Source organism: Peromyscus maniculatus, chromosome 6 (assembly GCF_049852395.1).
Source record: "Peromyscus maniculatus bairdii isolate BWxNUB_F1_BW_parent chromosome 6, HU_Pman_BW_mat_3.1, whole genome shotgun sequence".
NCBI classification, from domain to species: Eukaryota; Metazoa; Chordata; class Mammalia; order Rodentia; family Cricetidae; genus Peromyscus; species Peromyscus maniculatus.
The window spans coordinates 107,283,643-107,296,281 of NC_134857.1; the positions used below are offsets into that span (position 1 = coordinate 107,283,643).

The window sequence follows — 12,639 nt, forward strand, 5'->3', positions numbered from 1 at the left end:
GCTACACGCAATCCGCCTCCTTTCTAAGGCTTGGCTGGGGACCAGTTTAAATCACTAGGCTCCCATTTCTTGATAACAGCGTGCTTTGAGCTTTTGTTCTCTCAAAGTAGGATTGCACACTGAAAGAAGGACTGAAGATGAACAGTTTGACCCTTTAGGACAGTTCACGCTATGGCCAGGCGCGGCCCTAGGTCGCCAGCCTCGCCAGGGCTATTCACGCGATCCCCGCCCCCTTCACACAACATTTCAGCCGGGGCTCATCTACACAAACTTTCAGACCACACAAGTGCCTCTTGAATTTATTTAAGTTAAAAGAGTGCTAGAAGGATCTAGCTAAGGATGTTGGTCACGTCTTCGCAAAGCTGAGTACAAATCCAAATTGCTTTTTCGTTCGTTTTCCCAGCAAAACTGAGCACAGTCTCCAACAAATAGAAATCTGCTATCCAGACAATTGAGCATGGTCAGTTAGTTGGCCTCTGGAATGCACAGTATTGTTAGCTTGTCTTTGGACTTGTTCCTTTTCTTTTTTGAATATTATTTTTATAGTGAGAAATATGTATAGAAGTGTTTTGGTATTAAGAGCTAGCAGGAGGCTGGACACTGTGGCACAGGACTTTATTCCCAGAACCCAGGAGGCAGAGGCAGGGGAATCTCTGACAGTTTGAGGCCAGCAGTCTCCATAGTGAGCTCCAGACAAGCCAGGGTTATATGGCAAGACTCTGTCTCAAAAAATTAGAGGGTGGAGGGAGGAGAGAGACAGACAGACAGATAGTGCCAGACACAGAAGACAACTCTTGAGAGCTACAGCACAAACACATATAATTCTTAGTTTCAGAACATTTACATCTGTACTTCACAATGTAATCTAACACACACCCATTGCATAAACCAAGGAGCTTCTTACTCAAAAAGTGAAAAATCTATGAACCTATGACATCTTGATATTTAAATGAATTAGGGATTGATAATATCAAAATCTGAATATGCACACAATTCTAAGTTTCTTGACAGTTTTGAAATGCATGTTGCATTCTTTGAAGAAAACCTCCATAATAAGAAATGTGCAGCCAATCTTAAAACTATTTTATCACTTGTCAGCATTGGCTCAGACACTTCTGTGTGCATTATTTGCATGAACCGCAGACATAGTATGGATTTGTCCTTTTTAAAAAAAGATTTGTTGCTAGGCGTGGTGGTGCACACCTTTAACCCCAGCACTCAGGAGGCAGAGGCAGGTGGATCTCTGTGAGTTCAAGGCCAGCCTGGTCTTGCACAGCGAGTTCCAGGACAGCTGGTGTGGTTACACAGAGAAAACCTGAAATATTTGTTTATTCTATTTTATATGTAGGAGTGTGTTTGCCTGCATGTATGCATGTACTCTATGTGTGTGCCCAATGTCTGTGGAGGCCACAAGTCTGTGGAGGGAAAAAGGTGGAAAGAGGGTGTCAGATCTGGAACTGGAGTTAGGGATGGTTGTGAGCCTCCATGTGGGTGCTGGTTATCGAACCCAGGTCCTCTGCAAGAGTAACGAGTGAAGTGCTGAGCCATCTCTCCAGCCCTTTAGGTGTAGACTTGTCAAAGGGAGGCCTGTGCATACTCAGGGAATCGTAACACCATAAAATGATAGCAGCATAAAAAAGTGGGGAGTCAGACACCCCCATGCTGCTAACAAGCAGTGAGAGAATTGCATTGTGTGTTCCACTGGCACTAAGTGTTAGACCCCGCTTGATGTCGTTGTTATTCTGGGCTACACAAGGCTCATCAGCTTTCCCTTTAAAGCTTGTTTTTAACTGAATTATGATTATATTCTGCCAATATTTTGTCTGTAGGTCACCCAGCACGCCCTGCTAGGGGCAAAGAAGAAAAGAAGAAGAAGAAGAAGAAGAAGAAGAAGAAGAAGAAGAAGAAGAAGAAGAAGAAATTTGCCCAAAGAGACGTGTTTCTACTGATAGCCAAATAAGCCTTCCTTTGTTTTCTATTGCATTAATTTAGTGGCTTGTCTGTGCTGGCAGGCAGCCCCTGAGGAGAGGTCCCGGGCTGACACAGCAGGTTCCTCTCATCACTCTGGTATTTGTTTTTAATGGTCTTTGATCATTTCATCAGATCCTACTGTTCCATCCTTTACTCCACTCAAGTTTATGAACAAACACAAACTCCGCATCCACTCTCACATGTTCCTCCAACTCCCTTCCTTCCAGCCAAGGCCAAACTGGCCCTTACTGGGTTTTCTTTTAGGGGGATTTGAAGAGTGGTTAAGTGTTCGGTGTCAATGGTCGCTACTTATAGAATAATGATCACGTGCACCTGCAGCCTGTGGCGTAGCCTACAAGTTTTACTCTGAATCTATGTTTTGCTTAGATCACATTGCCTTCCGGGATACTCTGCTTCTGAGGGTTCCTAGACAGGGCCAGAGACCCCAAAGAAGACACTCTGAGAGGGCCAGATGCTGTATGCTGAGGACACAATGTCTTTTCATGTCCCGTCACTTCAGTCCTATCTACAAGGGAAATCAAACTGTTCTGAGAGGATCTAGTGGTAACTAGATGAAATAATGCTTTTAAATTTAGGAAGCTGGTTTTTAAAGGAAGAAATGAAAACATGTATCAAAAAGCAAATTAAAAATCACTTCCATTTTGACAGAAAAATCTGAAGGTCGGGGAGCTGCAAAGACCTTAATTTTCCTTTTCCTTACCCTCTGCACTCCATCCAGTCTTGCTCGTTAGTACTCTGGGGAAACCGAGCCAACACGCACACTCCCTGGCCGCACTCTTCTCGGAAATTCAACTTATTTTCAGTCCCCACGAGAGGAGGAGTGGGACACCTGCGGATAATCTCTTTCTCTGACTCGGGTAGACTGCTAAAGTCACCCCCCCACCCCCCCAGACGCTCCTAGTTTAAAGGTCTTTGCAAAAAGTATCTCCAGAGGTGGAGTCCAGTGACACCCGCGACTCCTCCAAGATGGTACTCGGCCCAGGACTCACTCCTGGGGTTCTGGTTCTGCGCCTAGGAGAAATCAGTAGAGTGACAAGAGGGGCCGTGCGCGGCGTGGGGGGAAGGGCTGACAAGCAATTCGGAGCAAGTACCCCCCGCCCCGCTCCTGTGGTTGAAAAAGCTGGAGATTCTGGAGGACGGGCCCAGTGTCTCAATACCGCCCCCCCCCCCTCCCAAGTGGAGCAGAGGTCACACAAGTGTCAGCGTGGCCCATTCGCTCCTAGGAGCAGCAGCCCCCCTGCCTCTGCCACCCTCACGGGAAGTCACACTGATCTAACCTATTGTCGATACCCACTCCTTCTTGCACCAGAAGCCCCCCAAAGTACGACAGCGCGTGAAGCCTTACTGTGCAGCAGGTCAAGTGAGTGCGTTTATGTCTTTAAATGCCTATCCACTGCTCCCCCACCGACCTCCCCTTCTAGGGGACGTCTCTGTGAATCCCCACCCCCCTCATCCTCCTCCGCGAGTTTCTCTAGAACTCAAACACACTCGCTCACAAAGTGCCTACTGCCTGGCACCCGTATGTACCCCTTCCCTTTCCTAACCAAACGAAGGGTTTTTTTTTTTTGTTGTTGTTGTTGTTGTTTGTTTGTTTGTTTATTTGTTTTTAACCGTCTACTATCTGATACAGCCCCAAAGAGGCTTTGCCTTCTCGGGGATTCTGACCCCCATTAACTAATTCCGCGGCTCCCATAGTCCGCGAGGCCAGACTGCACTGGGTGGGACGCGTACGCGCGCAGGACGCGCGCATCCGGGCAGGGGCAGCCCCTGCTGCCTTGAGGACCCGGGAGGGAGCAGTACTCCGGGTGCACCCCCCTCCCCGCTCCATGGGCCCCCAGCGCTCGGGCCCCTAATGAGCTGCTGAAAGGGAGCGGGCTCCGGTGCGCGTGGCTCGCAGGCCTCCCGGAGTCCCGGGAACACTGATTGGCCAGCTGCGCCTCGCGACCTCCTTTCATTAATAAATTAGCGGCACGCTCCAGCCGAGCGCGAGCCACCAATCACAATAGACAGCGGCGGCGACAACGGCCGCAGCTTGAGCCGCTGCCGCCGCCGCCGCAGCTTCGGGAGCTTGGGCTGCAGCCTGGAGCGCCAACAGGAGCTTTAGAACCATTTTATGCTGATTAGATAAAGGGGGGACGGAGGGGAGGGGGTGATGAAGGAGGAGGATGGATGGCCGGGCCAGGGGAGGGAGAGAGGGACTAAAGAAAGGGAAAGAAATGAATGATGATAATACGATGAAAAGAATAAGCTGGGGAGGGAGAGCGGGGGACCAGGGGGAGGAGGAGAGGGCGGGGGAAGGGTAGGTGAGGAGGGGGCCCCGGGGCAGATCTGATTGTTTTCTTGGTGGTATATAAGGGGTTTTAAGGAGAGTCGTGTGCCAGACACGCAGCCACTGAACCACAAGCAGCTCGGCTTTAACTGGAGTGCCTGGGAGTCGCGTGCCAGCAGCCGCACGGCCAGGGACTGACTGACAGACAGACACGCACGAGCACGACAACACACGAGACCCGGGCGGGCTGCCGCGGTCGCCGGGGCTCTTGGCAAAGTCACCCAGCAGAGAGGCCCCCCGCAGAGGTGCGCCTAGGAAGCGCCAAGCCCTCGGCGCTCCAAAGGAGCGAGGGACAACGCTCTTGGTTGCCGGCTGCGGGGACATTCCCGGACACGCACCAGAGCAGCAGCTGGTACCGGGGACACATCTGGAGCCCAGTAGGTAAGTGTGCGCTCCGCGCCTCTCAACTTCGCAGGCAGTTTCCCCGCACAGGCTGACTTTCGGTCGCCCTAGACGCAGTGGCTTCTGTGACCCGCACGGTGCACGGTCAGCTGGTGGCTCAGCCAGGGGCCCTCCTCCCCAGCTCCATTCTCGCCTTCTTCACGGGTGCACCTTGCGGGGACCCGACAGAGACACGTCTACCGGTCTGTTCTGGAAGTAAATTTCATCTGCCTCTTTTTTTGCAGGATGTTCGTCAAATCCGAGACTCTGGAGTTGAAGGAGGAAGAGGAGGTGCTGATGCTGCTGGGCTCGGCTTCCCCGGCCTCGGCGACCCTGACTCCGATGTCCTCCAGCGCGGACGAGGAGGAGGACGAGGAGCTGCGCCGGCCTGGCGCGGCGCTTGGGCAGCGTGGGGCGGAAGCCGGGCAGGGGGTGCAGGGTAGTTCGGCGTCCGGCCCTGGGGGTTGCCGGCCAGCGCGGCTGCTGGGCCTGGTGCACGAGTGCAAGCGGCGCCCCTCGCGCGCACGGGCGGTCTCCCGAGGAGCCAAGACGGCGGAGACAGTGCAGCGCATCAAGAAGACCCGCAGGCTGAAGGCCAACAACCGCGAGCGCAACCGCATGCACAACCTGAACGCGGCGCTGGACGCGCTGCGAGAGGTGCTGCCCACTTTTCCCGAGGACGCCAAGCTCACGAAGATCGAGACGCTCCGCTTCGCCCACAATTACATCTGGGCGCTCACCGAGACCCTGCGCCTGGCGGACCACTGCGCGGGCGCCGGCGGCCTCCAGGGGGCGCTCTTCTCCGAGGCCGTGCTGTTGAGCCCCGGAGCCGCGCTCAGCGCCCCGGGGGACAGCCCTTCGCCCTCCTCCTCCTCCTGGAGCTGCACCAACAGCCCTGCGTCCTCTTCGGCGTCCTCCAACTCCACGTCCCCATACAGCTGCACTTTATCGCCCGCTAGCCCCGGGTCAGATGTGGACTATTGGCAGCCCCCACCTCCGGATAAGCACCGTTATGCACCTCACCTGCCCGTCGCCAGGGACTGTATCTAGAGGGGCGAGCCTCCCTCTCCAGTCCTCTACCTGGCCCTCCTCCACCCCCTTCTCCCGCCTCCACCTCCCACGCCCTGGACTGCGCTGCACAGAGCAGAGGTAGCCGCGGCAATCCCTCGGCAGCTGATGCATTCTTGGGCTGTGGGTTAACTTCACGCAGACACCGTCTCTGATGTATTGAAGATGTGAGGATTTATGGTCAAAGAGGATTGTGGCGTGTAGGGTTGGGGTGGGGGGTTTGGGAGGGGAGACTTCGTGAGACTCTAAAGACAGACACTGAGAAAAGATGCCGGTGCCATAACTAATAGTTTGCAGAGCGGGCTGGCGCTCCTCCCCTCTCTGAGCTGCTGGAGGAGAACTCCAGGGGCAGTTCGTGTGAATCTCACAGAGGGAACGCAACGGGTCCCTGTGATCTTTTCACCTTCGTTTCTACATAGAGATGTTAATGTCAGTCGAAAGAAATGTATCTTAGCATCTGAATGAATTTCCCGGTAATAATATTATCCACACATTTGCAATGGCTGGCATCTGCTCTATTCCCATTGCTGTCGGCAGGCTGTGGGAAATTCACCTGTCAAACCAAACTTTCCTTCTCTGATATGCACTTTGTTCTTTTTCCCAGATTCGTCACAATGCCTATTGTCCCGCCCTTCTCTTTCCTTTTTTTTCTCCATTTTGCCATCTGTCTCTTATGATTTATAAGGGGAAAAACTTGTTTTGTTAGAGGGCCAGGTTAGAAGTCATTGTATAATTTGTAGGCTTTTGTAAGGATTGAATACAAGCGTGGAAATTTAGGCTGAACTCTCTATCAAAAGGAAAAATGTGGAGGAAAAGGGAAAAATCAGGAGGGAGGACTGCTTCATGCATTATTTATCTCGACCTTTTAGGGGAGAAGGAACTCCCCCATCCTTTCAAGAGATTAAAAATAAATCAACAGCCTGAAATCCTAAGCAGACACGGGGCATTACCAGGATCAGCCACACACGTGTTCCCTTCTATTTATTTTGAAGAAAATTTTCATGGGAAAAGTATGTATTTTTTTGTATATTCTACAGAGTTTATTCTAGTATGTATTTACATCTTGAAGAACAAGAAAATTGTTTTGTGATTAAGCTATAAATAAAGTATATAATTTTCATAAATTTGTATTGAATTATTTATTTTTGCTGATGTGGTCTTTAATGCAGAACGAATTGTATTTTACTAAAGTTCTTGGCATGTTGGACTGGGTATATTTGTATTTCTTGGGTAATGTTTGGAGTTTCACTAAAAAAAATTACAAAATATGGAATCAAATTTGAAACACCAATACTGAGATAAGAGTGTAATTCATCACAAACCCAAATTTTGCCTTAAGAAATCACTTCTTAGAGGCAGGCAGATCTCCATGAGCTCAGAGCCAGCATGGTCTAAAGAGTGAGTTCCAGAACAACCAGGGCTACACACTGAGACCCTGTCTCCAAATAAATGAATCATTCACTTCCTAAGCTGGGGAGGTAGTTTAGTGGTAGAGCACTTGCCCAGCATGCCAAAGTCCTGATGTCTAAATAAATAAATACATCTTTAGTCAAAGAAAAGAATAAGGGGAGGGGTCTTAAATAATAATTACATCACAACAGGCTCAGAGTTCAGAAAAAACTTTGATTTTAATAGTGACTGGGTCGGGGTGGTGATGCACACCTTTAATCCCAGCACTTGGGAGACAAAGGCAAGGGATCCCTGTGAATTGGAGGCCAGCCTGGTCCACAGAGTGAGTTCCAGGATACAGCCGGGCCTATAGAGAGAGACAGACTGTGTGTCTGTTGATAAAAAGTAAGAAAAAGAGAAACAGAAGAAAAGAAATTTCTTGGTAGAATGTGCAACTTTTTTTTTCCTCGTTAACTTCTTTTGGATTCACCTTTCATCTTTAAACTGTAGGAACTGTGTATTATCCCCAAGGACTCCCCCTTCCAGTTCTAACTTGCAGAACATAACTATATTTTTAGTTTGTTACGGGTGGCTGATTTTGTGCTAGCCACTTTGACAAGCTAGTTGGCTTCCAAAGGTGAAGTTCTAGAGAGAAGGAGACGTTCCGAGTTGGTTCAAAGCGTTCACTGAAGGAAACGGCTCTGCCTTCTAATCTTTGTTAGAGTCATTTGAAGAGGAGGCAAGAGTGACGCCACTCACAATTCACTCTCAAACACTTCGATGGCTGAAAAGTGACCAAGTAAAAGTTGACCACATTCAAGAATCAAGTCCCAGGTGAACAGATGCACACAGCAAAATAAAATCATGTAATTAAAAAAAGTTGTTCATGTACTTTCTTCCTATCAATGTCCCATTTGATTTTGTCCTGACTAAACCCTCGGTTCCTTTACATCAAGAAATAACTGCTTCTCCTGGGGTTTCTGTCCGAAATTCTCCACAAATAGGGAATTTTTAGTGTTTAACACCTTTGAAATTTTAATATTTATTTTATATGTAAGAGGGTTTTGCTTTTTTTTTTCCTGTGTGTATGTCAGGGCACCATGTTGTGCAGTGCCAGGAGAGGCCAGAAGAGAGGGTCACCACCATGAGATTGCTGGGAACTGAATCTAGAGCATCTGGAAGAGCAACTGGTGTTCTTAAAAGCCACCTTCCCAGCTCCAGTGTTTAATATCGTTCATAATTACATTTTAATCAAAGGAAGAACCAACCCAAAGATTTGTTCAGCTTTCATACTAGACAAAAAAAGGGTCTGCTGGACCCACCCCCTTCTTGTGATAAGCTAGGAATTGAACCCAGGGTGTCATGGATGCTAGGCAAGCACTCTTATCAATGAGCTGTTCTTCTGCCTCAAAAACAATTCCTTGTAGTTTAGATCCCCTTGCTCACGGGGTGATGATATGTTTTGGGGACAAAGTGGTATTTTTCTTATTCATGTTTGTTCCTTTAGTACTTAAAAAGCTACCCAGCTAGCAGAGGGTGGCAGTGAGGACACCATGGCATCAAAACCGACAACACGGTTTTGATGCCAAGGGTATCATCCTGTGGATGATGATTACAGTCCTTTGGAAAACATCACATCTCCTTTGGAAAAACCCTGAAGAAACAGCAGTGGAGAGCCAGGTCTTCTAAGGCCTTAAGCAGTAGAGGGCACAGCCATGATAGCTTTGAGTAATGGTTGCATGGTTGATGACTCACCACCTCCAGGCATCTGGTAGCTTCCCCTCTACAGTTTCTCCAGGCCCAGGGGTTTGCCTACTCCCTGAAGGTGGGGGCTTGCAGGTAGTCCACGCATACGCGTCATGTGCTACAGCCAGGGGTTCTGGCTTCGCACCCCAGAGCCCTAAGGTAGCTCTTTCTTTCCCCATTTAACAGCAGGTTATCATACACCAAATTTGGTGTAGTTGTTTTTATGGTGCCCAGTCATCTTCAATAGTTAAAAATGCTGTCCTCAGGGTAGTGATGATGACTCAGTACAGAGCATGCTTGCTGTATAGTAGGACCTGCATTTGATCCCTAGCGCCCAAGTTAAAAAAAAAAAAAGCCAGGCGTGGCAGTTCTGCTGTAATCCCAGCGCTAGAGAGGCAGAGACAGGCAGATTCCCGTCTACTGCCTGGTCAGCTAAGCCCAATCTGTGAGCTCGGGTTCAGCGATACCCATTTTTTTCTTTCAAGATTATTATTTAATGGCAGCTTTTCTCTCTTCCCTTTCTTCCCTCCACCTCCCCCCCCCCCCGCCCCATGTACCTCTCCCTGTTCTCCTCCAAAATCATGGCCTCTTAAAAAAATTGCTATCGCATGCATATCTGTGTATGTAGTACATATATGTTCCTAAATATAACCTGTTCAGTCCGTATGACGCTACCTATATGTATGTTTTCGGCGCTGACAGTTTGGCACCGAACAGCCACTTGGTGTGCTCTCCACACCCATAGAGTCTCACCAACGTGGCAGCCCAAATGTGAGCTGAATAAATATGACACCAATGAACAGCGAAAACTGGATGGAGAGCAGCAAATGAGGCCTCAGCGCTACACACAGACCCGGCTTGATACAAAACAACAAAAGGTGAGAAGGGATGAGGGAGAGTCCTGATGTTGACTTCTAGCTTACACACACACACACACACACACACACACACACACACACACACACACACACACACACACACACACACACACACACACACTGCTGTTCTTCCTGGCTCACCTAGCCCTGGGAGTTCTCCATGTCTGTCACTCCCAAAGCTAGTGGGCTGAGTCCTTTCAAACCCTAGTAAGGATGAACACAGGCAGAGGATAGAAGCGACTGCTGCGTCTGCAGTTGGCACCAGAGCTTTCCCGTTCTCCCTGCCCCACACCGTGAGGTCTTGGTGAGCTGGGTCTGTCTGCACTACGGTCTCTCGGTGATTCCGGACCGGCAGGCTCTCATCAAGACAGGCTTCAAACAGCGCTGCCGAGATGCTCTTCGGGGGACAGTTCACTGCGCTGCGCTGCTGTTCCTAGATCTTTCTAGCAATGGGGCTTAGTTTCGGTTGGTCCAGTCCTCGAGGGACAGTCGGAAGTTTGACAGTGGATGCATTTATTGGTTGTAATGCATAAAACGATCTGAGGCTGAGAAGTGGGGAGAAAGAGCAGGACCTGGCCCAGAGAAACGTCTGCGTTCAGAGGAGCATCTGGGGCTTATGGGCGGTTCCAGGCTCTGTTGGAGGAGAGGGTCGTCGGTGGCCTTGGCCGCTAGGGCTGGGTCGTCAGTACAGCTCGGGAGGCCTTCACGCCCACGCTGGCCTCCGCAGAGTCACTGGACGGTCGCGGTCGCAGGTGCTGAGGCTGCGGAAGGGCTTGGCCCGCAGAGCAGGCTGGGAGCTGTGGAGCCCCTCAACCCCGAGCATCTCCTGCATCCCACAGCCGTGGGCGGGTGGTGACTTCTGGGCACCGACACCTGGAACCCGTTAAAAGCTCCTTCTCAGGCGGGTCCAGGACCTCCCCCCACCCGCCTAAGGCTCCCAGGCAAGCTTTGAATGTATTAATTAAATAAAGCAGGCTGCCCTTGAATCGGCCAGTGGTGGGAGCTCCCAGGAGCGTGAAAGTCCTGGCCTGCGAATCAGCAAAAGAAATGTGTGAAAGGAGAATTAGTGAAATTAGGTTAGGCCAATAAAACGTGAGGGCTGCAGCACCCCTCCCTTCCTGCTCCCCAAGCCTGGGGCTAGGAGGGCTATCTGGTCTGATCTATTGTTTCCCGCCCTGGCAGGGGGTTCATTGTGTGATAAATAATTCCCCCTCCGTTTTCTTTTATTCTTACTAAAAATGGGTATTTGCATAATCAGTGCTTTGAAGTGGCCAGAAATCAGAGGTTTGGTGTCCCCCAAGTCGGCTATTGGGAGTGAAGCAACAAAGCTCGATCCAGATCTCTCTTTCATTTCGCTGCGAGCGTGTGGGGCAGACTGTCACTAACAGCGACGTTAAGCCGCTGCCTCCCTTTTAAAAGGATCTACTTTAATGATTAAACTTAAGGAATGTCCAAAGTGTGTGCGTGTGTGAGAGACGAACGCTCTCACCCCTCTCCGGCTTCTGCCTTTGGAGTTCATTGTCCGCCGAAGTTTGTTTTCCAAGGCTCTTGAGGTGGGGGCGGGGTGAGCCTGGATTCAGGCCGTCCCACGTGGCTTGGAGAGGGTCCCCACAGGGGTCCCCAGGGATCATGGGAGGCAAGGTCTGCTGTAGAGTGTCTTTCTACACCCCCCTCCCCCCCTCAGCGTTTGATTTTCCCAGTTTGGTTTCTCCAAGCCAAGATGGACCATGTTCATCTAATGGAGGATCCGGATCCAAGTAGAGAGATTCAGTCCCGGGGTACAATCTGAAGGTGGGGGTGGGAGGGGGGCGCAGATTGGAGCCAGTTTTAGCGGGTACTCTTCCCGGGATAGAAGAGACCCAGTCATGCGGAAAGCAGAACGCCAAAGCCGGTGTGTCGAGCTATTATTATTCCCACTGCAAGGTGGCCGGGTGGGAAAGTTTCCTGATGGTGCATGCTCTGTAATAAATGACTTTTCCTCCCAGTACCAAGGTTCAGGGGCGGGGAGGTGGGGACGGATGTGCCTGCGATCTCTTACTTTTTAGGGTTGGATTATTGATGCGAAGCTCCTAGGCCCCGGCCCAAGCTCAGCCTGAGTACAACCACCATCGCTCAGCAAGCGCAAATGGATGTTGGGAAGCAGCCTGACTCTGGGGACACCCTCACCGCCAGGGCCGGGGTCTTCTCCTAGCCGGCTCTTCACCTTCCGGGTTATTCTCCAGGTGACCCACCAGCTTTGGATCTCAAAGCTTCAGCGGTGGTCCGCTCACCTGCGCTCTACTTACCCTCTGATTTTTTTCTTTTTACTTTTCAAGGCTGTAGCTGTGTAAGTGTTTGGCTTTCTTTGTATCTCCTGTTAAAAGAAAACAAAACAAAACAAAGTCGATACACGTTAGGAGAAAGAAAGACAGGGTTCCTCGATTGATTCTTCCGAATGGAAGCTTGTCCTCAAGAACTGGCTTAGAGTATTGAGACTGCTGGTACCTGGCGGGCACTACACAGAGTACACCCAACTCCAGAAATGAAGACCCAAGAGTTAACGCCATTTCTAGACATATGCCTCGAGGGGAAGCTGTTCCCACTGTAGCTGGCCTTTGAAAAAGGACTAGAGATCTCTCTGGTGGATTCCATCACCCCGTTGTCCGCAGCGCCCCTCCCTTTCTAACGAAGCCACCGTCTCCCGTTTGCCCCCCCCCCCCGCCCCGCCCCTCTTCACCTTGCCCACTTGTCCTCACATCATCATTTCCATTTACGGTGCCCTTTGCTCCTTTACCTGGAAGCATGCCTGGAGACGTTAAACAGTGGAGAACCCAGATCTCGCGATTGCATTTGATGTAGGAACGAACGAAAGCGTGA

General features: G+C 50.4%; 1 protein-coding gene across 1 annotated transcript; it reads left to right on the forward strand.

Moving 5' to 3' along the window:
* Window positions 1-4,283: 4,283 nt before the first annotated feature.
* On the forward strand, window positions 4,284-6,894 carry Neurog2 (neurogenin 2). Its single transcript, XM_006970398.4, has 2 exons — window positions 4,284-4,702; window positions 4,948-6,894. The coding sequence occupies exon 2, from the start codon at window positions 4,949-4,951 to the stop codon at window positions 5,750-5,752; it is 804 nt and encodes a 267-aa protein (XP_006970460.1). The 5' UTR covers window positions 4,284-4,702; window position 4,948; the 3' UTR covers window positions 5,753-6,894.
* The last annotated feature ends 5,745 nt before the right edge of the window (window positions 6,895-12,639 follow it).

What these genes read in the sequence shown, in the direction of transcription:
- Neurog2 (XM_006970398.4), top strand. Translation starts at nt 4,949, where the DNA reads ATGTTCGTCAAATCCGAGACTCTGGAGTTGAAGGAGGAAGAGGAGGTG.